Below are 24,961 nucleotides of genomic sequence, written 5' to 3'. Positions count from 1 at the left end.
CCTCGTCACGCCTCATCAGAGATCGATAAAGCGCCGTGGAATTCGAGTGATTTTACATGAAGTCATGCTGGTCAGAACTAAAACTGATGCTGTGTAAGATGGGTGCGCACGCTGGACATCGGCGAGGAGTTAAGTGAAAAAGCGGTACTTACATACCCGCTTTAAGTACATGGCCTTTAATCATCCGAGTACGTTACAAAATACTCCGGTACAAAACGGTTTTCTTTGACACAACCAACCAAACTAAGCCGACGGAATGTTTCCTGGATGCAAGGCGTTTTGCGGACGCGTAGACGCAATGGACGTCCACGTCCAAACAAAGTGAAAGCGCAGAAATTTGATGACCTGAAGGCCTGAAGGCAGAGTCGAGCCGAAATGGGAACTCTGGAGATCTCGGAAAAATCAGCTTAGCCCAACTGCACATCAAAAGGGTAGGCTGACGAGGTGTTAGTAGTGAGCGAACGAGGCCGACAACACCACCGACTGAATCAACCCTGACAACCCTGAATCTGACCCCGACTGGGTCGGGTCAGCGTGGCACCACCTCACCAGCTGGCCCTTATTGATAAGTCCCTAATCCCCCTTCTGACCCGAAGATCGATTTCGCCAGAAAATTTGTCAACATACAACTTCCTCGCCCCATCTGTTCTCGTCTCCACAGTCAGTCGCGCCTCTAGTGATGCTCTCTGGGGGGCTAATTTGTCATTGCACTTGCGCACAGGAAATATAATACAAAGAATGGGGGTCTATCGGCGTCTTGGAAAAGCGACACGCCATCGGCTGACAGGTCTCTGGAATGAACAGAGCTTTAATATCAACGGGGGCGGGAGAGTTGGTATTAGCTCCTTGAGCCAGTGAGACCCCAAGATGAACAGGTTACAAGAGGGTCTAAGCCGGCTTATGCGACTGAGGGTTGGCAGCCAACTGCTCATGACATTAAGGTTCTGGAGATGGCCGAAGGCGCAGAACAGCCAGGGGCCCCTGAAACTATCAAGTGGTCTTCAGAACGATCAGGAAACCGCAGGGTGGCTCGGGGCCGGAGGTCTCCCGGACTGTCACTGAGCTCCCGAAACAGTGAAAGTCCCGACATGCGCCTGACCTCCGTGCTTTCAGTGCACTGAAGTGACCGACGTGTCGAACTAGAACGTTCGGTGGACGACTTATCCGGCTAGCTTTCCTGAACTAAGGTCAAGACAGATGCCATTACACCGAGGTTCGCAGAGCTCGCAGAGGTGGTGCCACACAAAAACGTGCACGACGACGTTACAACCCAGGTTGCGTTTAAGCCAGGTCCTGTAAGGTCATCGCCAGATGGCTCCGTCTGGCGCACGGCAAGGCCAGCCTGACGCGGTTATTTCGGTAGCTGGTCGTTTGAAGCAATCCGCAGGCGAGCGTGTCACCCAAGGCACGACCCAGCTGTGCTCAGGCGGGACATGTGCGAGTGTCCGGGTGACGACGTCAGCACAGATAGCGGGCGCCGCAGCAGGCGCCTGCTGACGGAGCGCCGCCAGCAGCAGCTGTGCGGACTGACAGTCAGCCCACATCAGCAGGGCGGACCAGCCGGCTGGCGGCGTCCGTGTCCGTCCGTCAGCCAGAGGCGACACCGCTCTGTTTGGTCTGGTCCCTCCGCTAAGCGACCCGCATCCCAGCAAGGCACGCCCGCACTGCATTGGCCCTGGCGATATCACGGGGTAATGCCTGAGGTGATGTCCCATGTTGGTGTCCATCGGCCCTGGCGGTGATACCCAGGGTGATCCTTGACAAGGATGGAACACAAGGTTGACAAAGGGCCTCCTGATGGTAAATGGGCCCCCTAAAGAAATCACCGGATATGGCCAATATGTTAATGAGGGCAAGTTTTCCTTAATATTTTTCCTTTTAACCTTCTATAGCTGAAACAGAGGCCGGAAGCTACCGCGAGATAAATTTCGCCTTATTTTACGGGCAATTAATTGTAGAAATGGTGCGTTAAACGACCGCATGAAATAAATTACCGGTGCTCTTGATTTAACATTGGTCCAGTCTCCCGTGGACTCTTTCTGAGCCGATAGAACTCAGACGCTTATCAGAATCTTTATTTGGGCTGTACAAACACATTAAAGGCCCCGCGAATTTAGATCGCAAGGTGTCATCAATGCGTATTAACACGGCTAATCCATGCTCATTTGGAAATATGCAGCATTCAGTCAGAAATGAATGGCTATGCAAATTACGCAACGGAATTCTGAGCATGCGCGCTCGCAAATCTTGCAACAAAAACCACGGTGTCAAGCGTTGTAGTCTCCGGGCGCGCGGTGTTGGCCCCGCGGCTAACACTAATATGTGAAAGATGTATAAACGCCGTTAGGGGGGGGGGGGGCGAATCATACTTTGGCTAGGTCAGTGGGCCACCCAGAACAATACAAATCGACACCCGTGTTACAACTGATGCGTCAATCAGCGTGCAGGAGCGGTATATCGTTGACCACAGACGGCAGACACCGCTGTGGGCAGGTGAGATGACGGAGGCAAACAATATTACACCAACCAAAGTGAGGCAATGTATTCCTCTGGGTCATCTCAGAGAACTGCAGTGACGTTACCGAGGTAAACCCGATGCCGCTGTTGCCATCGTTATCAGTCAACAGACGCTGCCGCTGCCGCCGTTGTCAAGGTCAACCAAACACCCCTGTTACCGTTGCTATCAAGGTCAACCAGACGTCACTGCTGCCGTCGTCAGTCAGCCAGACACCGCTGTTCTGTCGTTTCCGGGTCAACCAGACAGTGCCGTGCTTGACTAGATACTGACAGGAGCAATGTATCCTCAAAATAGTTATTGCTGTCGCAGCAAGTCCCGTCCATCAAACGTGAAAAACTGCGGCCTACCCACCGGCACATGTGCCTTCCACCAGCACATCGTGGCGTTAAGGTAATGGTCAAGCTCTACGGTTCGTCTCCACATGGGAGAGCCTTTATGCGTTGCATATGTCCGCCTGCATATATACCGTGACATTAATGGCCCCTCATCGCCGCACTCGGGACGCTCCGTGAACATATTTGGCCCCTGCGGGTAGAAAGAAGACGGATGGTAGGGCAAAGATACGAGCCACAGCATTACTCGGACATCGCTGAAGATATAAGGCTCCTCTATTTTCTGACAGGAATGAAAACAGCTTCTACAGTGCAAGCCCACTGCCCGTAAGGGGTCACTCGATCAGTCACACTGGCGAGGGGGCTCTTTTTTCCACGCCGCGCCAGCGGAGGCTAACGGCTGTCCACTTGTCCGGTCGCGGCCGAGAGCAGAGCACTGGTATCCATGCTCCAGTGTATTTTGTCGGGTGACAGGTGCGTGGCCGTCCAGATCAGTGCACCACACACAGGCTCACACACGGGCCCCGGTCAGGCCGGACAGACGGGGCGCCACACACAGGCCGCGCAGCCGGGACAAAGCTTCTAGCCCCGGCGCCAGCTCCGGCCACGCGCACGCGCACACCCGACACCCGAGTGGAGCGGACCGCTCACAATTTTCACATACGGACACACGCATCATCGACGGAAATGCAAAAATATCACCATATATCTTTAAATACAATAGTCTCCCATTTGGTTGCAGCATTGCTGGAGCACCGCCGGAGCATTTACCGGGATTTTCGTTCCGATGGTTCTTTTGCTATTTTTATGCGGGTTTTGCACATTTCCACGTAGAAAACACCAGCGCACCTCCGCGATTTGTACCGGCGGAACCTGTCACTGCTCGAAACCGAACCACGCCCAAGCCGTGTCGCACCAACCGAGCCGTCGCACCAAGAGAGGCTAAGAAGAGTGCTCGCCATACGTATGTACAGGGGACTCGCGTCGCTACACCCAAGCCAACCTTCTCCCGCGACCGTCCAAACAGCCGGCCACGCGGGCCGCTCCAGTAAAACTACGCCAACCATCGCTTCCGTAACGCATGCAGGGCGGCAGCCGGTGAGGCGCCGCGGAATGGAGGCGCGTCGTGCCGCTCACTGCCGCTCGACGGTGAGCACCAGCCGGGCCGGCGGTCGGGTGCCGTTGCGCGTGCCCGGCGACGAGGGGTCCGGCTCGGGCGGCGGCCCGTCGTCCAGCGGCGCCGCCTGCAGCTCGTCCTGCCAGCGGCCGGCCAGCCGGGCGCGCTTGCGCGGCGGCGGCTGGGCGGCGCGGCGCGCAACCGGCGCCTCGTCCTCGATGTCCGACAGCTCCAGGTCCAAACCGGCCAGCTGGGAGACGGCCGGCTTCCGGCCCAGGTAGAGGCTGAGGAAGTCAGCCTTGGTCGACTGCGAGAGCAGCGTACGCGCGCTTCCTGCGGCAACGGGACATCAGCGACGTCAGGGCGCGCGGCGGCCACACCCGAGCGGCACCCGGGAGCCTCGCACCAGTCGCAGAGCCACCCGGTTACAATCCGACCGGACGCCGGCATGCCGCCAGGCCGGCCGCGGGGGGGGGGGGGGGGGCGCGGAGACGAGACCGGCCCGCGCCGTGCCGTCCGTATCGATGTCCTAAGCACTGACACCGACACGCCGCGGAACCGGCTCGTGCATCTCGCCAAACACAACGGTACCAAGAAGGCTAAAGCAGTCTGGTTACATGATTATTGCCGTTCACGGGACTTTGTACTGCCGCAACGCGGAAGCAAAACCAATTACCGGCCGACAAAGCGCGCACACAGCACAAGAATAGAGCGCGGCTGACTCGTTTCACCGCCCCAGCTAGCGCAGACGGCGCCGATGGCGACGGCGAATCACTCACTGGCGCCGGCGTCTGCCTTGCTGAGCGCCGACTCGTCCGCAGCCTCTTCCTTGAGGCTGGGCAGCACGCAGAGCGAGAGCGACAGCAGCAAGATCATCAGGCAGGTGCTGGGCTGGGCCACGCCGCGGCCGGCACCGAGCGCCACTCGCGTGATGTGCGCCTGCGGCGAGACAGACGCGGCGGTCAGGCACGAGCGGCGCGCGGCTGGGGCACACACGGGCCGGCGGCGACAGCGGGAATACGGCCGGCGGTGGTAACGCTGCACACACGCACGCACGCACGTACCCACAGCACACAACACACAACACACATAACGCCATAGCACGACATATCCTGACAAAAGTACAGAGACAGAAACGCACGGAATAACAGCAACCCGTTTAGATGCGACAGGACACTACACTGGCATACACACTGCGCAAGACATGCCAGACAAACGAAATCGCGGGACACAAGTAACCCTACTACAAAGATTGTGAGTAAACAATAATTTGGGGCGAATTGAGGAACGAATGCGTCCGTGTGTCTGCTCCCTCGGTGTTCGTGTCTACCACCCCGGTTTGTCACATCCAACACGCGACCGAGTGCGAAAAACTCTGCATATTCCCCGTGCCAGCGGCGGGGAATATGCAGACATTCCTCATACCGGACATTCCCCACACCGCGTACAAAGACGCTTGCGCACAGGCCATCTGCGCGTGGAACGCTCTTCCGTCCGCATCGTGTACCGCAAAGAACCTTCAAGTTCCTCATTCCACAATAGCCATAACACGGACACACAAAAACGGTCGATATTTATCTCTCTAACCATGTGACTGTACCTTTATCGTGTTCTCTGATTGACATTTCTACCTTCTAAGACGTCACCGCTAGAAAAAACCCACTTATACGAGAGCCGTCGAGAAACAAACAAGTACAACCAGCTTTAAGCAAGGTGAAGGTAATCAATTAACGCCAAAGAAACCAAATGAACGGCGGTTGGCGGCACGTGGACCACGTTGAACCACAACAGAAAAGTTCAAAAGCACAGTACAATGATGGTCCACAGACCGAATTTGAGCCACATCCGGGACCCCGCATGGACCGAGCGGTCTCCCAATCCGGGTGAGTGCGAAGAAGAGACGCGCTCATCACGGCGGACAGCCCCGGAGGCGGCCGGCCCAGCCGCGTCAGCCGCCTCGCGACACGACAGACAGCAGCACCGGGCGCTCGGTCAGGAGCTGCGCGCCTCGACGAGCGCCGCCACGTACCACACCGATACCGCAAGAAGACCCAACCGCCCAATGACTGCAACCATGTTCTGCAGCTAGCCTGAGGTGGCGCCACCGTACAGTCGAGGGCGGCCGTCGAGCGGGGCCGCACGGCTCGCCTGAAGTGGCGCCACGCGGGCCGTGGACCGAGCCCAGAGCTCGCAGACGACACCTCGCAATCCGGGGAGCAGCGATGCTGGATTCGGGGAGTGTGTGGCCGCGGTCGGTCAGGACCGTCCGAGCGTCGGCACCGCGTGGTCGCGCGGCGGCAGCGTGCGCTCAGCCCCGTCCCATACACCCCCGGAACGACAGAGCGCGGCCGGGGAGGGCGGCCAGCCCGGTTCCGGGTCCGGCACGGCACGGACCTGAAGCCGGCGCAGTTGTGACGACAGAGTCTCGTTGTGCGTGGTCAGCGAGGTGTTCTGGGCGGACAGCTGACCGTTCTGCGACTCCAGCCGCTTGATACGCTTGTGCAGGTCCTGGTTTTCCGCCGTGCACATGCGCACCCTGCGGACGCCGGGACACTTCGCGTAGTGGCCGGCCGACAGCACGGGGACGGGCGGCGTGCGAACACCCGGCCGACAGGCCGCAAACAAAACACGGCCCCCTGACGCCGACCGCAGTCCAGCCTACACATCTCACTCCGAGGGCCCGCCTCCTCCAACACCAGCTCATGACCTACCAAAACCTCTACATGACCAAGCAACACAGCCCGTACACGAAGGCGATGACCGTCCGCAGCCGGTACCCGGCAGCGGCCGTCAGCTCCGGCCGCGTCCCATGCGCAGCACCACTCACCTGTCCTCCAGGCCGTCGATGTACTCCTTTTTCCGCTTGCGGCTGTCCTGGGCGGACATCTTGTTGCGGATCTTGCGGCGGATGCGCTTGAGCTCGCGCTCTTCCTCGCGCGTCAGCGGGTAGTGGGTGGGCAGCAGGACGCCCTCCTTCTTCAGCAGGCGACGCTCCTCGGCTGCGGGCACGGACACGCGGCGTCAGAGCGCCCCGCCGGCCAGCCGACAGCACCGGCCGCTCACTGGAGGCTGGCACCGCGCCCGCGGCCCCCGCCACACTGCGGAAACGGGCGCCAAGCCAACTGGCTATGCCAAATGGAATGTCATTTCGTCCTCAGGGGCGCCAATCCCAAGCTACACAAATGCCAAGTTGCATCACTGTGGAAAGAACACAATGCAGCTACGGAACACGCTACAGCGTACCGCCGAGACCCGAGCCGAGCTGCGGCCGCCGTGAGACTCGAGTCGAGCAGCGGTCACCGAGAGACCCGAGCTGAGCAGCGGCCGTCGAGAGACCTGAGCCGAGCGACGGCCGCCGTGTGAGACCCGAGCTGAGCAGCGGCCGTCGAGAGACCCGAGCCGAGCGACGGCCGCCGTGAGACCCGAGCCCAGCAGCGGTCGCCATGGGACCCGAGCGGAGCAGCGGTCGCCGTGAGACCCGAGCTGAGCAGCGGCCGTCGAGACCCGAGCCGAGCGACGGCCGCCGTGTGAGACCCGAGCTGAGCAGCGGCCGTCGAGAGACACGAGCCGAACAGCGGCCGTCGAGACCCAAACCCAGCAGCGGTCGCCGCGGCGCGAGCGCCACCTACGGGAGAGGTCGAGCTTCTTCTTCTGTCCGTCGGGCAGGCCGGCGGCGGCGGCGGCCGTGTCGGCGCCGGCGCGGCTGCTGCAGACGGTGATGACGGGTCCGGCCGAGGTCTGGAGCCGCTCGCCTCCGGCGATGCTGTACACCATGCGCGTGGTGCCGCCGTGCCGCACCGCCGTCGGTCGTAGCTCACCCACGATCGTCGGCGACTGTCGGCACAGGGCGCACGCCGTCGAGCACTCGCGACACGTACGCGCGGAAGCCTCGCGGCACGACCAGGCGGTAGGTGTCGCACTGAGGTACGCCGGACGGGTGAACGACGCTTCGTGCCTCATCGCACCCCACCCGTCCAGCCACATGGCAGATCCTGACTAAATGGCGCAGTTCAAAACGCAAGTACAGAGACAGGACCAAAGAGAAGACAAATGGCATTTGTAAGCGCGCCTGCTTAGTCCAAACCACACGGCAGGTCAATCTCAAAAGAACTGCACGTCATGTGCTCTGAAGACGCCGCACTGGACTGGTGCCACTGGCAGCCGGGGACCGTCCCGCCCCGCCGGTCAGCCGGCCTCCTACCTTGAGGTTACCCGGTGCGCTGAGGATCTTGACCGTCTTGATGTTGCCGGAGCCCTTGATGTTGACTGGGATGAGGATGGACTGGCCGGGCCGGGCCTGGCGCAGCACGGTGACGGTGGGCGCCGAGGTGGTGACGGGCCGGGCGGCGGCCGGCACCGCCGTCCGCTCACCCACACCTGAAGCAAAAGCCGGCCACCGTCAGAGGCGTGGACACACACACACACACACACACGCTGATCAGAGACTCACACCGAGACAGGGAGCCGGAGCCGACGGCCACAACCGAGCAGGGCACGGCGCGACACGTAACGCCACTGGGACAGGATATCTTCATCTGAAATAGATGCCGCGCTCAGGCCGCGAAACAGCTAGCTGGCAGGATGGCTTGGCCAGCGGGGCAGAATTCGGAAGGCGGCCGTGCCGATGTGACAGCGACGGACAATGCCCGATGATACCGGATGGCGCAAAACGTGACGTCGGAGTGACGCTCACTGTTACGAGCTATGGCATGAGAGCCAACGCTGTGAATGAAAGCATGGCTCGCAAATCCAATTATGGCATTCTTGCTCAAATCATCGCCCAAGACGGAAGTGGGGATCGTAAGAAAACGTGCACAATTTCCCAGCATTTGAAATTAAGCCTTGTGTGTTCTTGCTTTGTTATTTCCAGAGCTCTGTATGCATCTACGTATGCTTCCAGCATGACTTCATGCACGCGACAATAGTTGTATGCACCGATTCTCCCCCTCCGCAAGTGTTATACATTCAGGCTCAACACAATCAGCCGTGGCGGAAAAGGACAGACTCGCGACCACCTGTGACGACCGAATGACTCGACCCCAAACCTCGACAAGTGCACAAATTAACATGATGTAGCCAGCAAATAAAGCGGATCGTCTCGCCGCGCTGCGCGTGCCCGGGTGCGCCGGCGCAGCGCCGGAGCCGCGCACCCCGGGTCGGCACACAAGCGGCGAGCGGCCACTAGCGTCAGCCTATCGCCACGTTGGCGGTGCTGCGTCGATGATTCAGCAGGTGCGCCATGTCCGGGGGCGCCGAGTCACCCCGGACGACAGGACGTGCGCCGATCAATGGCCAGGACGAGGTCAGCGGTCCACGTACCGGCGTCGAGCGATCGAGGGGGCCGCGTGGGGAGCGGCCCGATGCAGGACGGCGCGCAGGAACGGCCCGATGCAGAACGCCGTGTGGGGAGCGGCCCGATGCAGAACGCCGGGCGGGAGCGGCCCGATGCAGGACGGCGCGCAGGAGCGGCCCGGTGCAGAACGCGTGCGGGAGCGGCCCGACACAGGACGGCGCGCGGGAGCGGGCCGATGCAGGACGCCGCGCGAGGCACGTACAACCAGTCAGTCAAAATCTTTGGGGAGCAAAATGGCACATTTTGCGGATGATTTAGGTGCCCAGTCTTAGAATCTTTTTGTGAGCCATGCCTCCCTTTCACGTCTACATCGAATCTCCCGCTTATTTCGTTCTCTGGGGCTTTGGCGACGACACCCCGATCTCCACGGCATCTCTTGTCGATCTCCACACAATGAGCGGGGTGAGCGGCGAGGAGCGGGCCGGGCAGACAAGGGCACGGTCGGCATCACAGGCTCGCCGGCATGCGACACACAGTGACAGCGAGCCAGTTCCAGCTGCAGCAACGGCCAACACGCTGGCGAACAAGGACCGCGCAGGACGACCATACGGAGCGGACTGATCGAGAAAATCGAGAAAATCGAGAAAATCCCTGCCTGGTGTGAAGCAACATGGCTGTTCGGGTCTGCCGAAAGTGCGGGGTGCCGATGATTCGGCGAGCCGCCGGCCGGACGTGCGTAGTGCACGTCCGGCCGCAGATCACATGGGCCGACAACAGATACGCCGCTTAGCGCAATTGTCACATGCCGCCACCTGATCGCCACCTGCGTGCTCCCTGTCCCACTCCGTGTCTGGCTTGCGGGCGAAGGCCGCCACCTGATCGCCACCTGCGTGCTCCCTGTCCCACTCCGTGTCTGGCTTGCGGGCGAGGGGAGTGATTGCGGCTGAGACCGATCGGGCCGACAGAGCGACCGCCGGCGGTACGCTGTCTGCGGCCAGCCACGCCGCACACAGGTGTACGCCAAGGACATGTGCTGGGGGCCACCGGAGCGGTGCCGCGTCGCGGCGCGCGATGGCGCAGCGTTTACAGCCCAAGAGGACGTCGGAATGAGTTCGATGGTATTGTGCAAATATAGTAATCTGCGGACGGCGGCGGTTACTCGGCATCTGCCGTTATCTTCGACGGCACCGTTACATATTTGAAGGCCAGGAGTAGTCTGAGTGAATGGCTTTTACTCCCGCGGCTTCGGAATGGTTGTGGTCAACTGGTGACTACAATTTTAGGGAAATCTGCCGCCATGTGAGTACGCGCATGCGCTATTTCCAACCGCACATCACGCCGCTGCCTCCAAATAAGCGATTACCAACTACGCGCATTGCCCCGATACCGGTGGGGCGGTCCGTCATCCGTCTGAACCTCGCTGCTCTGTGACGCACCTCGCGGAGTCCAGGAAGCGGCAGCGGTCGTGTAGGGCCGATGCTGTGCGGGCCCGAACGGCACGAGCTCCAGTGTAAACACCGCCGCCCGGGCCGGACGCTGTCTAAACACCTCCCAGAACCCGTCCGTCGGGAGAGTCCGGCATTCAGGGAGCGGCCGGCAGACAGCCAGACCCCGCACGACAGTAGCTGGTCACAAGCAGCGGTCGCAGACTGAGGTATTGTTGTGTACGCGCTTGAGGAGAAAATACGTGACATCTGTGCAAACACTCTGAATCGCCACTTGTACGCATGACCCTGTACTCAGTCTCATCAGCATTATCTGTGTACAGAGATAGGGTGCCAATACAATACTGTCGGATGATTTCGGTGGCGGGGTGGGTAAGCGGGGGGGGGGGGGGGGGGGCGCCGGACTCACAACGCCATCGGAGCAGGTTTGGGGCTCACTGCCGGCGTGCTACAGCGTCTCCGTCGCCACCGGAGCGGGTTCAAGGCTCACTGCCGGCGTGCTACAGCGTCTCCGCCACCATCGGAGAGGGTTCAAGGCTCACTGCCGGCGTGCTACAGCGTCTCCGTCGCCACCGGAGCGGGTTCAAGGCTCACTGCCGGCGTGCTACAGCGTCTCCGCCGCCATCGGAGCGGGTTCAAGGCTCACTGCCGGCGTGCTACAGCGTCTCCGCCGCCATCGGAGCGGGATCGGGGCTCACTGCCGGCGTGCTACAGCGTCTCCGCCGCCATCGGAGCGGGATCGAGGCTCACTGCCGGCGTCCCACAGCGTCTCCGCCGCCATCGGAGCGGGATCGGGGCTCACTGCCGGCGTGCTACAGTGTCTCCGTCGCCACCGGAGCGGGTTCGAGGCTCACTGCCGGCGTGCTACAGTGTCTCCGTCGCCACCGGAGCGGGTTCGAGGCTCACTGCCGGCGTGCTACAGTGTCTCCGTCGCCACCGGAGCGGGTTCGAGGCTCACTGCCGGCGTGCTACAGTGTCTCCGTCGCCACCGGAGCGGGATCGAGGCTCACTGGCGGCGTGCTACAGTGTCTCCGTCGCCACCGGAGCGGGTTCGAGGCTCACTGCCGGCGTGCTACAGTGTCTCCGTCGCCACCGGAGCGGGTTCGAGGCTCACTGCCGGCGTGCTACAGTGTCTCCGTCGCCACCGGAGCGGGATCGAGGCTCACTGGCGGCGTGCTACAGTGTCTCCGTCGCCACCGGAGCGGGTTCGAGGCTTACTGGCGGCGTGCTACAGTGTCTCCGTCGCCACCGGAGCGGGTTCGAGGCTCACTGGCGGCGTGCTACAGTGTCTCCGTCGCCACCGGAGCGGGTTCGAGGCTCACTGGCGGCGTGCTACAGTGTCTCCGTCGCCACCGGAGCGGGTTCGAGGCTCACTGGCGGCGCGCTACAGTGTCTCCGTCGCCACCGGAGCGGGTTCGAGGCTCACTGGCGGCGTGCTACAGTGTCTCCGCCGCCATCGGAGCGGGTTCGAGGCTCACTGGCGGCGTGCTACAGTGTCTCCGTCGCCACCGGAGCGGGTTCGAGGCTCACTGGCGGCGTGCTACAGTGTCTCCGTCGCCACCGGAGCGGGTTCGAGGCTCACTGGCGGCGTGCTACAGTGTCTCCGTCGCCACCGGAGCGGATTCGAGGCTCACTGGCGGCGTGCTACAGTGTCTCTCCGTCGCCACCGGAGCGGGTTCGAGGCTCACTGGCGGCGTGCTACAGTGTCTCCGTCGCCACCCGGAGCGGGTTCGAGGCTCACTGGCGGCGTGCTACAGTGTCCTCCGTCGCCACCAGAGCGGGTTCGAGGCCACTGGCGGCGTGCTACAGTGTCTCCGTCGCCACCGGAGCGGGTTCGAGGCTCACTGGCGGCGTGCTACAGTGTCTCCGTCGCCACCGGAGCGGGTTCGAGGCTCACTGGCGGCGTGCTACAGTGTCTCCGTCGCCACCGGAGCGGGTTCGAGGCTCACTGGCGGCGTGCTACAGTGTCTCCGTCGCCATCGGAGCGGTTCGAGGCTCACTGCGGCGTGCTACGTGTCTCCGTCGCCACCGGAGCGGGTTCGAGGCTCACTGGCGGCGTGCTACAGTGTCTCCGTCGCCACCGGAGCGGGTTCGAGGCTCACTGGCGGCGTGCTACAGTGTCTCCGTCGCCACCGGAGCGGATTCGAGGCTCACTGGCGGCGTGCTACAGTGTCTCCGTCGCCACCGGAGCGGGTTCGAGGCTCACTGGCGGCGTGCTACAGTGTCTCCGTCGCCACCGGAGCGGGTTCGAGGCTCACTGGCGGCGTGCTACAGTGTCTCCGTCGCCACCGGAGCGGGTTCGAGGCTCACTGGCGGCGTGCTAAGTGTCTCCGTCGCCACCGGAGCGGGTTCGAGGCTCACTGGCGGCGTGCTACAGTGTCTCCGTCGCCACCGGAGCGGGTTCGAGGCTCACTGGCGGCGTGCTACAGTGTCTCCGTCGCCACCGGAGCGGGTTCGAGGCTCACTGGCGGCGTGCTACAGTGTCTCCGTCCCACCGGACGAGCGGTTCGAGGCTCACTGGCGGCGTGCTACAGTGTCTCCGTCGCCACCGGAGCGGGTTCGAGGCTCACTGGCGGCGTGCTACAGTGTCTCCGTCGCCACCGGAGCGGGTTCGAGGCTCACTGGCGGCGTGCTACAGTTGTCTCCCCCGTCGCCACCGGAGCGGTGTTCGCGGCCTCACTGGCGGCGTGCTACAGTGTCTCCGTCGCCACCGGAGCGGGATCGAGGCTCACTGCCGGCGTGCTACAGTGTCTCCGTCGCCACCGGAGCGGGTTCGAGGCTCACTGGCGGCGTGCTACAGTGTCTCCGTCGCCACCGGAGCGGGTTCGAGGCTCACTGGCGGCGTGCTACAATGCCCCCGTCGCCACCGGCAGGGGACTGCGACACCAGTGGCCACCACAGTGAGCTGCGAAGCCAGATCCACCAAACGCATTCCAATCATCCATTCCCATGCACCACTACATCCCATATTCACCATCTAGTGCCGTGCCTCTTCCGCCATCTAGGGAGAGAGCATCACGGACTTATATTTCGGCGGAAACGGGCCCGAATCCCGTCAGTGCGTAACGTTTGGCCTCTGATGTGAACTGATCAGCTGGCAAATGCTTCAGGAGGGTCGATCTTGCACCGCTGCTGGTTTGGTTAGCTGGATTTGCTCAAGTGACGTCCGGTTACTTCACACTCGGTGATGCATCAGAAACTTAGTTCTTGACGTACGCTTTGGTCTTTGTAGATGCTGGCACACATACCTTCCTCAATCTGCGTTTCAATTTTGTGTCCTATTCTCATCAATTTGAGGTCCCCTAACCAAAGTCCTGACCTGGCCCAGCCGCACCGGCGGCGCGGAGTGCTCTCAGCCGGTCAGACAAGGCCGGATCAGACTCCGTGGCGTCGGCAGCGGCCGTATCGGGTGGGTGAAGCGCCGCCGCGCGCCGGCCGCCCCGCCCCGGACAGTCGGCCGGCGACCACGGCTGGTCGGCAACGATAGCGCCGCCGCCGCCGTCGGCAACACATCAGCCCCCTCCCTCTCCCACACACACGCGGAGGGCTGGCCGGCAACGATAGCACCACCAAATGCGGCGCATCAGTGCCCCCGCCCCCCCCCCCCCCCCCCCCCCCCCCCCCCCCCCCCCTCCACACACACAAGGCACGCGTCCGCTGACTACCGCAGAATCAGGGCCGGGCTGGACGGATGGGGACGAGGCGGGCGGGCCGTGTCATGCCGGGCACGGCCGAACGTGCCGCTGAACCAACAACCGCTCGAAAAGCACGTGGCCACGCCTGACACCGGTGCAAGACCTCCAATGCTTGGCATTACAGCGTCGCCCCGCCTGACTCATTGCTTGTGACAGCCGGCCGCGTGCCGGCCACAGGAGGGGGGTGCCGTTGTTTCGGACGTCACTCAGCGGCGTCGGGCCGCTCACAGGTCAGCCGGGCACTTCAACTGAGTGACGCCGTCAACCCGCCGTCAGGGGGAACAAAGTCCGGGAGAGCACGCGCCTTCACGGGGCCGTCGGACGGGCGAGCTGGCCAGCCTCGTGCGCTCTCCGCCCGGGGCGCTGCCGACGCCGCCGGCCGAGCCCGGCTGTGACGCAACGCTCATGATTGTATGTGTGTGAGGCGGGACGGGGTAGTCCACGCCGCGCCGGCCCCGCCCCGCCGCCACAAACGCCGAGAGAGGGAGGGAGGGAGACGGGCGTCAGCCGACCGGCTCAGACCGGTTTTTCATCGTCTGACCGAGATTCGTGGGCGGGCCGCACTTTTACCTGCGCCGCGCCGCGCCGCGCCGCGCCGCTCCGAGTCGCGTCGCTCCGCTACGTTCCGGTCAGCCGACGGGACCGCTGAGCGCCGCTTCCGGTGGCACCGGTCGGCGGCTGTAGAGCGGGCCGGTCGGCCGGCCGGCGGTGCGGTGCGGTCCTCGGCCCACCTCACGGCACGGCGCCGGTCCCGATCGGCCGCCGGTGACGCTCGACAGTCCGGCCGGACCGCCACGTGCCGGGTCGAGGTCGTGAAAGCCGGAGCGGCGACGAGATGAGAGTTATGGTGCCGCTACGGCGCCCGCTGCTCGGTCGCGTCACAGCACCAGCTTTCGCCTCGTCGCCGACTGGACGAACGGCGCGTCTGTTAGCAACTTTTCGATTGTGGCGAAATTCCCAACAGTCTGAATTTCTCTTACGTCTAAACACGGCTTATGACGCCCTGCAGCCCCGTCTCCTCACGTTTCCTTTGCCATTTGCCGCTCGATATGTGCCAGTCTGTGTGGTGCTGGCCACCACTCCCAGCCCAACGCACCATCCGCGCCCCAAAGGCGGTGTACCCAAACCAGCGCCTCGTCAGACACCTGTGGTAAACTGCGCTACCTGAGGTACCCATTTTCGGTCTGTGACCCAGCTACCTGACATAACGGGTGACCGCGCGGCTACCTGATGGAACCAATTCTCCGACGGGCTCATAGCGGGCGGTAAGGCGTGGTTGTTTGCATAGCAACGCCTAGCAGCGGCTCACGCATGTTGACGGTTACGTCCGTCGGGACACTGAGCAGCTCTCGATCGCGGGTTAGGTGGACGGCGCGGTCAACAGACATCGCTAACGTTGTTTGATACTATTCCAAATATAAATGAATACCCCCACCAGCCCAAAGTAAGATGATTCCCCCGGCCGTGGAATCGCTCCGCTTCAAGTCTGCACACGCTGAATCGTCTGACTATACTTGCTGGCCACATTTGGACTTCCATCGATACTCATCTAAGTGCAACATAGTCACCAATGACGTCACGGATGACCGGCGTCCTCTGAGGAGGACGCTCGACCACGAAGACGAACTTGCCAGCGCGCCCGCGCCGCTCCCCACGAGCGGGGGCGCGGTGCCTGCTGCGCTGCGCTCGGTATCCGACCAGGGCGGCGAGCGGGCGAAAGTGCGCCGCCGACGCTCTTTCCGTTCGGCGCCACCGCTCGTGATCCCGGCCCGGCACGACAGCGCCCACGAACGGCGCCCAGCCGCGGAGAGCGGGCCGGCCCGGCCCGCGGCGCCGGAGAAAGGGTGCGAGCGGCGGCGGCGGCGGCGGCGGCGAGGGGAGTCCGCCGTCACGCCGACCGACCTTGGCTGAGCCGGCGGATGAAAACGCCGCTCTGACCCGCCGAAGACCGCCCCCTGCAGAGCGGCGTGACCGGGGCGGCGCCCCCCAGTGCCTCCGCGGCGCAGCCGAGCGGGAAGCCTCGCGGACCGCCGGAAGCCAGCCGTGGCGTGCGATCCAGTTAGCAGCGGGCAGCACACCGCCCTCGCGCAATGCGGGCCTCCGCGTGGGGCGGGGCGGTGCGGCGGTCACGGGAGGGCGACGGCGGGGGGAGGGGGCGCACCCCGAGAACACGACCGCGACACGGATGAGCCGGTCGCGCCGTGCGATGCCAGGATCGCATCTGTGCGGGTTGCCACCAGGCGCACACGCAAGCCTTCCTCCATTACCGTCATGTTCGGAACGATCGCGGACATCGTGCACAGTCCAGCGTGCGATCCGCCGTTCTCTCGGGATCAATTCGCAACCCCACCACAGCGCTCCTTGACGCCTAGATTACATGACACCACCCAACTCGTTCTAGGTCAGCACCGTGCATGCAGTCGGTGTTTGCTGAGAGCAATGCGTCACGTCTGGATCTGTCTACACTAATCGCACGGATGTCCTTCTGTGGATACGAACGGACGTCACACGGCGGCCCCTCCGCCTATGCCAAGGTCAATTCAGACTTGTTTATTAAACACCATGAACACGGCAAGGCGTAGCTCACGTGGCGGGGCAGCCCACATAACCCGTAGGGATTAGTTGAAAAACGGCGTCCATAGCCACCCACACCAATTTTCTGACCGACAATTTTCGCGTGCGACGCCACGTACTGCAACGGTTAGCACCTGAACCGCATATAGATTTCAAACGCCGGCCGACGCCCGCTCGCGCGTACCGTCCCAGCCAGCCCCTGTGCGGCCCAACCGGCCGCAGTCAGCGGATGCGGCGACGCCGCCGGGCTCGGAGGGGTGGCCAGCGCCGCTGGAATGTGAGCGCCGGCGGCGGCGCGCGCGGCCAGGCGTGGCGTCGCCGGTCGTTCACAGCCGCCGGACCGGTGTCCGCCGGCCGAGCGGCGGCGGCGGCGCGGCCGATGACTTCGGCGCACCTGGCGCCTGCGAGTCGGCTGCGCGTCCGCCGAGGTGCGGGCCTGAGGCAGCCGGCCGCGGCGCCGCCAACGCACGGCGGAAGTAACGGCCGCCGGGGCCCGGCAGCGGACGTGCCACAGCCACGGGCCTCCGCACGTCACGGGGGGACGCCGCTGTACCGGGTCACGGGGAGGGGGCCGGCACCCCGCGGCGGACCTCTACCGCCACACCGGGGTCACGGGGGGACGCCGCTGTACCGAGTCACGGGGAGGGGGCCGGCGCCCCGCGGCGGACCTCTGCCGTCACACCGGGGTCACGGAGGGACGCCGCTGTACCGGGTCACGGGGAGGGGGCCGGCGTCCGGCGGCGGACCTCTGCCGTCACACCGGGGTCACGGGGGGACGCCGCTGTACCGAGTCACGGGGAGGGGGCCGGCGCCCCGCGGCGGACCTCTGCCGCCACACCGGGGTCACGGGGGGACGTCGCTGTACCGGGTCACGGGGAGGGGGCCGGCGCCCGGCGGCGGACCTCTGCCGCCACACCGGGGTCACGGGGGGACGCCACTGTACCGGGTCACGGGGAGGGGGCCGGCGTCCGGCGGCGGACCTCTGCCGTCACACCGGGGTCACGGGGGGACGCCGCTGTACCGAGTCACGGGGAGGGGGCCGGCGTCCGGCGGCGGACCTCTGCCGTCATACCGGGGTCACGGGGGGACGCCACACTGGTGCCGACGAAGGTAACAGCAGGTTGTCGCGCCTTCCTGATTATGATAAAGGTCACAGTATGGTACTCAGCTGGCAGGACTGAAAGGCGGTCGAGCGGAACATGAGACATGGTCAGTGGAATTTTGAATGACGTAACCCGCGTGGTTTACGTCTTCACATCGGCCCTAAGCCGTCCATCTCATACCTCCGCTACCGTTCAGGTGACTGCCCAGTAACGCCGCGAGAAACCGGACCACCTTGGCGTCCAGTTTCTCCAGTCCTCTCCTCGCGGATGGCCCAGTTTCTCTCCGGTCGTCCGGACCACGCCCGGCGCGCGCGGACAACCCATTGGCGACCGGCGCACGCCCCCTCCAGGGCAGAAGACCCAGCGTTCCGCTGAGCCGTCCGACGTCGCCCGCGCCTCCGTGGCAGACAGTCCAGCCCCTCTCAGAGACCGGTCTCGCTAGTCAAGGCGCTGTTACCCCCGCACCTCTCGCAGGGGGAGCCCACACCGATCACTGCTCGACCTCTCCAGACTCGCGCCGGCGCGCGGCTGTTGGACGGCCGGCGGCGGCTCACACGCCGGCTGGGGAAGGCGCAGGGGGGGGGGGGGGGGGGGGCACGCGGAGCCGGTTCACGGGACCGTGCAGCGGCACGCGGTAGTGCAGCCGGACAGGCCGGCCGCGGTGCAATGGCCGCACCGATAGCCGAATACGGCGCCGGTTCCGGCCGCTGCCGTGGCCGGCCTGTCCGGCTTATGGCGCATGGCACGCGGTCAGCTCCGGCGGCTTCGTAGAGCGTCCGACCGAGCAGGATCGGACGACCCCCAGAGGTCACGCCGGCTGCAGGAAGACGCGGCGGCGCACCCAGCTACGTGCAAAGCGGCGGCAGCCCGCTCCAACAGCGCCGCTCGGTATTTGCCCACCTGTTCAACGGAGTGATCCGACGGCTGGATTTTTTGGGTGACTAGAAAGGGGTTCCCACAACACACCGGGGCAAGGGACACGGGCAGCAGGCACACAAACAACCGACCCTTCACATTTCACTTACACCCGACTAAAAGAACTACCTCTCCAGAGAGGGGACGAAGTCACGAATTTACATGGAAAGGAGCCATTTCTTAGGACCGAGGCCCAGACCCGCTGACGGGAACTACGCACTTCGAACAGAATGCAGATACCCAAACGCTAGTTGGTGCAGTACTAAGCGGGCTTATGGGCTACTGATCCTAGTTTGCCCTGACGATAAAAAAAAAATTATCAAAGCTGCTTACCGCATATTTCCAGTGGGCTATGCACAGCCATTGCCGCTAGATTACTGCTGTTGGGGCGTGACACGTCAGTGCCCATGACAGTCATTGAAATGTAGAGCCAACATAATATTCCTGGCCACCAGACAGTGTAATCATATTTAATAGTATTCCGGTAAATAACTGGGCGCCATCGTGACGGGGGAGGGCCAAGGCCCCACGAGCCTTCCCCTTGGCTGCGCTGCTGGTCGAGGGACTGAATCTGTCATGGGTTTTGGACTAAGCGATGGCTCGATTTGTCATCACTGAAACCAGGCGGCGGCCACCACCCTGCACGCAGTCCTAGTTCCTATAGTGAGGTCATCACATTCACGTCATCCAGGTCAGCGGGTGAGACATCGTTGAATTGCCCCGCGTGTAAAGCCGCTGGCCGAACGGCGGGGTGACCCGTTCGCGGCCCGTCCGCCGCGCTCGCCCGCGCCGTGCACCAATCAGAGCGAAGCACAGACGCCGCGGCGCGTCAAACGGGCGCGCGAACCGAGCGACCGGGCCTTTACGGGCGCGCGCGGCGGCGTGTCCTCCGCGTTCGCTGACCCGGCCCGTGGCGGCGCGCGGCTCACGCCTGGCACGGCCCTGAGATCTGGTGTCTCCGACTGTCCGAGTCCACAGTGGAGCGGCGGCACGCCCAGCTTCGGGCAGGGGATCCCGGGAAGGGTGCGGTCACGCCGCCGTCTCAGGAAGGACAATTTAACCGCGTGACGTCACGGAATGACCGAGAGACCGGAAATATTTCGCCTGAGAGTGTGCAGCACCAGCGTGGCTCAGCCGGAGCCGAGGCTGTGCGCACCGGCTCACAGCATCAGCGTGGCTCAGCCGGAGCCGAGGCAGTGCGCACCGGCTCACAGCATCAGCGTGGCTCAGCCGGAGCCGAGGCTGTGCGCGCCGGCTCAGAGCATCAGCGTGGCTCAGCTGGAGCCGAGGCTGTGCGCACCGGCTCACAGCACCAGCGTGGCTCAGCCGGAGCCGATGCAATGCGCACCGGTTAACAGCGCCAGCCTAGCTCGGCCAGAGCCGAGGCAGTGCGCACCGGCTCCTGGCGCCGCTCCCGTCACGCGGACGACTCAGGTCAGCCGGCGCCGCCGTGTGTGGGGCTGACCTAGTTCAGGTGAGCCCCGTCGCCGCCGCCGGTCCGAGGCCGCCCGCCCCCTCCGCGCCCCTCCCCCCCTCGCCGCGGCCGCGTGAGTGTCAGGTGCGGCGGCCCGCATGGGTCCGTCTAGTGCCGGCCGCCACAACCGGATCGATCCACGCCCCGGCCGCCGGCCCCGAGACTGACGTCACGACCTTTCACCGGCCGGCCGCGGCGCGACCACGTGGGCCGGCCACCATATGGCGGCGACCCACGCCGGCCGACCGGCCAGCACGCCGGCGTGCGGCGCGTGCAGGCCGACGTGCTCCAGTTCCCACGCCCCCTGACGAGTACGGCAGACCGGCAGCGGCACAGACGCGCGACCGGCTACCGACGTCGGTCGAGCGTATTGGAACACAGCACCGCTCTAGAGACGGCCCCCATGGTGCAGCACCTACGGCCCTGGCTAACGACACAGGAAAGTACCACCCCCCCCCCCCCCCAAAAAAAAAATCCTTAGCAGAGCACCAGCAACGACAGCCGATCAACAACGCCGGAGTAAAGCTAACCCTCAGGCGGACCGCGCCGACCCGCGGGCGGCGCCTTGCGGCCGCCGCCTGCGGTGTATTCGGCGTGCTCGGGTTGGGGCCCAGGCTCTCTGGCAGCGGTGGAAAGCCGATTACCTGTACCGGAGTGAAGTCAAAGGCCTCCCACGGAGAACAGAAAACATGCCCGCATTGCGCAACGCCGCTGTGCTGTCGGGAAAGTCTGGCCTGCCCAACGCCTGAGCTGGCCGGCAGAACAACCGAGCTCAGATGCGCTATTCGAAGATGCAAGTGGAAGGTGCCATCCTTCAAAGGCGAATGAAAAAAGAATGTTTACCTGCTTCGTACAACTGAGGTGCTTCCGAATTTCATGCAAACCCACGTGCTGTCAATGACAAATAGCCCACCACAAAACATGACACTGCGTAGTCTGGCGTACCTATGTCAAACTAGCATTCCCGGAACTTGAATGCACCACGTGGCTACCGGCTAATCGCAGCGTATCTCATCTTGTCCTGGTAAACAAGAGCCCAAGATGCCAAGCTGTGCGAGCCCGGTCCGGTGTGGCGATGGCGGGGCCGGCCCCCATCCCGGTATGGCGGTGTCCCCATCCCGATGTGGCGGTGACCCCCGCCCGGTGTGGCGGAGACGAGACCGACCCCCGACCTAGTGTGGCGGTGACGACGCCGACCCCCGGCCCGGTGTGGCGGTGACGAGACCGATCCCCGGCCCGGTGTGGCGGTGCCGAGACCGACCCCGGCCCGGTGTGGCGGTGACGAGACCGACCCCCATCCCGGTGTGGCGGTGACGAGACCGACCCCGGCCCGGTGTGGCGGCGACGAGACCGACCCCCGGCCCGGTGTGGCGGCGACGAGACCGACCCCCCGGCCCGGTGTGGCGGTGATGAGACCGACACCCGGCCCGGTGTGGCGGTGACGAGACCGACCCCCCGGCCCGGTGTGGCGGTGACGAGACCGAGCCCCCGGCCCGGTGTGGCGGTGACGAGACCGACCCCGGCCCAGTGTGGCGGTGACGAGACCGACCCCCCGGCCCGGTGTGGCGGTGACGAGACCGACCCCCGGCCCGGTGTGGCGGCGACGAGACCGACCTCCCGGCCCGGTGTGGCGGTGATGAGACCGACACCCGGCCCGGTGTGGCGGTGACGAGACCGACCCCCGGCCGGTGTGGCGGTGACGACACCGACCCCCGGCCCGGTGTGGCGGTGACGACACCGACCCCCGCCCAGTGTGGCGGTGACGAGACCGACCCCCGGCCCGGTGTGGCGGCGACGAGACCGACCCCCCGGCCCGGTGTGGCGGTGACGACACCGACCCCCGTCCCGGTGTGGCAGTGACGAGACCGAGCCCCCGGCCCGGTGTGGCGGTGACGAGACCGATCCCCCGCTCCGTGTGGCGGTGACGAGACCGACCCCCCGGCCCGGTATGACGGTGACGACACCGACCCCGGCCCAGTGTGGCGGTGACGAGACCGACCCCGGCCCAGTGTGGCGGTGACGAGACCGACCCCCGGCCCGGTGTGGCGGTGACGAGACCGATCCCTGGCCCGGTGTGGCGGTGACGAGACCGACCCTCATCCCGACGTGGCGGTGACGAGACTGACCCCCGGCCCGGTGTGGCGGCGTCCCCGGCCCGACGTGGCGGTGACCCCGACGCTGTGTGGTGGGGATGAGACCAACCCAGTGTGGAGGTAACCTAAGGGGACCTACTTGTGCAGACGGTGGCCACACGCTCGGTGGTGGAGTCAGGTGATGGCGGCTCCACTTTGATCAGGTCCAGTGGGCTGATGGCTCGCTCCGGCTCCGATGTGTCCGTCCCACCTGCAGCACGCGGCGGGCACGCAGCTCACATCGGCACCATAACGCAGAGGGTAGCGACGCCAGGCGTCAGGACCAGGCGGCACCATAAAACAGAGGGTAACGACGCCAGGTGCCAGGACCAGGCAGCACCATAAAACAGAGGGCAGCGACGCCAGGCGTCAGGACCAGATGGCACCATAACGCAGAGGGCAGCAACACCAGGCATCAGGACCAGGCATCAGCAGTTGGACATTCAACGCTGCAGACTTTGACCGCACTACATGACAGTGAGACATGATGCAGGGCTATGGTATTAAACTGCATCACCAGGCACGCAAGCATTGTACACTAGACCCCATGGTAAGACACCTTCAGCATCGCACCAGTTCGGACACTGGCACCCGTCTGCATGCCACCAAACACCTCAGATGCCACATCCCAAGCAAGTACTCACTGAGGTCATCATCATTGCCGGCAGGGGACATCATCTGGTCAGAGCCAGTGTCAGTGTTGGAAAGGCCGCTGTCTGAGAGGGGCGATGGTGACAGCAGGCCTTCCTCACTGACACTGTTGCCAAACTCTTGCAGGAAGGAGTCCAGGTTGTCAAACATGCTGAAGTCATTTCCTTGGGCATGGTCAAACAGGGCATCCTGAAATGGTTTCCTATTGTCAGGATTAATGACAATTCATATCAATTGGGGTAATATATTCCTATATTACTGGATGAGATGAACACATCATTGAGACTTCAGGTATCAAGATATGATTTTAGCTACTATCATTACAGTAATAAAACATTTAGTGGTGTTTATTAATGATAAACTTAGCTGTCACAACCAGATGACCAATGCAGGGGCAAGTACTGAAGGTGAATCAAACAAGCATAATAAAAGAGCCAAGACTGACAGCAAGATACAAAACCTAGCTGACTGGACACATCCCATCCAAGCATTTCAATGTAATCAAGGTAATAAGCAATGGTATACTGGGCCTTACTAACATGATCAATATAGCACAATCATCAGCATGACACAGTTATCAACCTGACATAGTATAAAACTTAACATAATCAATATATAATAATTCTCAGCATGACACAATTATCAACCTGATATAGCATTCAAGTTATCATTCAAAGCCTACTTAATATGTTTTTCATGATGTGCAGTCATGTAAGAAACTGCATCATACACAACACTTGTCTTGCCCTGTAACCTCTTATTTATTTCCAGATCATAGTCAGCATTTTATCTGAAGGTTATCTTAACCTGCATTTCAGTTAATGCTGATATGCTTTAAAATTTGGGTTGAGGAATATACAAGCCTCAACTTGGCATATCCTTGACAGACACCCACCTTTGATGGTTCACTGAGCTTCTCTTGCTTTTCAAATATGACATCAGGGAAGCTTTCCAGGTCCAGGTCCAGACTGAGATCATCTTTTGACTTCTTGTCAATGGTTATGTCTGGCAGAAATGGCCCAGGGCTAACTGGGAAGAAATCCATTGTAGGCCTCCGGGCGGGGTGCTCTTGGTTCCAAGCAGAGTTCTAAAGTTCAAGCACGCTGGTGTTTTCTACAATCCGGCCTTGCCACCTTCCCTTGCCTGCACAAGAAACACAACACGGCACGGTCAGCGTAGCTCCACCACGTCACAATCGGCGACAACCCGCCCCCCGACCTCACTACGCAGACCACGCAACAATAATACAGGCGAGACGAGCGGCCAACTCCTATCGGGGTATTCCGAACTGACGTCACGCCCAGCCCCTGCCCGCGGGCAAACCGGTGCCTTTACGCCTGCCCCAGCCATTCTGATGCAACTACAGTAAACCAGGCCCGTTCGGGACACTGATATTGGGTCAAAAAGTTGGCTCCTAGATACACAAATCTCTGCAATCCATGACGAAGTTGAAATACAAGATAAATCCATATTTTACACCCACCATTTACAGCTGTCGACGTGGCCGCAGCCTCCGTGGCTGCTGGCGCTGTGCCAAAAGAATGCCAGGTCGTGAATTGCTTTAGTATCTAAAGTTTAGCTGTTCGAAGACATCTAGCGATATGACAGCTATACTATGTGCTGAATAAAAACAGGTACGTTAATATTCTTTTTTACATAAAGGAAAGCAAAGAATTGAAGTTTTTGTTCGAAACGGGTTCATAAAAACCAAC

At 62.7% G+C, this 24,961-nt stretch overlaps 1 protein-coding gene across 1 annotated transcript; it reads right to left on the bottom strand.

Moving 5' to 3' along the window:
* Nucleotides 1-3,290: 3,290 nt before the first annotated feature.
* LOC119099919 (cyclic AMP-responsive element-binding protein 3-like protein 3) lies at nucleotides 3,291-24,810 on the bottom strand. Its single transcript, XM_037223010.1, has 10 exons — nucleotides 24,733-24,810; nucleotides 24,145-24,392; nucleotides 23,243-23,438; nucleotides 22,699-22,809; nucleotides 8,169-8,344; nucleotides 7,597-7,801; nucleotides 6,795-6,966; nucleotides 6,362-6,503; nucleotides 4,747-4,906; nucleotides 3,291-4,300 (listed from the first exon to the last, which is right to left on the bottom strand). The coding sequence occupies exons 2-10, from the start codon at nucleotides 24,292-24,294 to the stop codon at nucleotides 3,984-3,986; spliced, it is 1,629 nt and encodes a 542-aa protein (XP_037078905.1). The 5' UTR covers nucleotides 24,295-24,392; nucleotides 24,733-24,810; the 3' UTR covers nucleotides 3,291-3,983.
* Nucleotides 24,811-24,961: the final 151 nt, after the last annotated feature.

Source organism: Pollicipes pollicipes, unplaced genomic scaffold, assembly GCF_011947565.3.
Source record: "Pollicipes pollicipes isolate AB1234 unplaced genomic scaffold, Ppol_2.1 Scaffold_4881;HRSCAF=5763_pilon_pilon_pilon, whole genome shotgun sequence".
NCBI classification, from domain to species: Eukaryota; Metazoa; Arthropoda; class Thecostraca; order Pollicipedomorpha; family Pollicipedidae; genus Pollicipes; species Pollicipes pollicipes.
Note: the sequence above shows the minus strand (reverse complement) of the source record. Positions and strands in the feature narration are given on the sequence as shown.

What these genes read in the sequence shown, in the direction of transcription:
- LOC119099919 (XM_037223010.1), bottom strand. Translation starts at nt 24,294, where the DNA reads ATGGATTTCTTCCCAGTTAGCCCTGGGCCATTTCTGCCAGACATAACC. An exon ending in GCGCACCGGGTAACCTCAAG is followed by an intron (nt 7,802 to 8,168) that starts GTAGGAGGCCGG and finishes CTGTGCCGACAG; the next exon opens with TCGCCGACGATCGTGGGTGA. An exon ending in ATCGACGGCCTGGAGGACAG is followed by an intron (nt 6,504 to 6,794) that starts GTGAGTGGTGCT and finishes CGGCGTCCGCAG; the next exon opens with GGTGCGCATGTGCACGGCGG.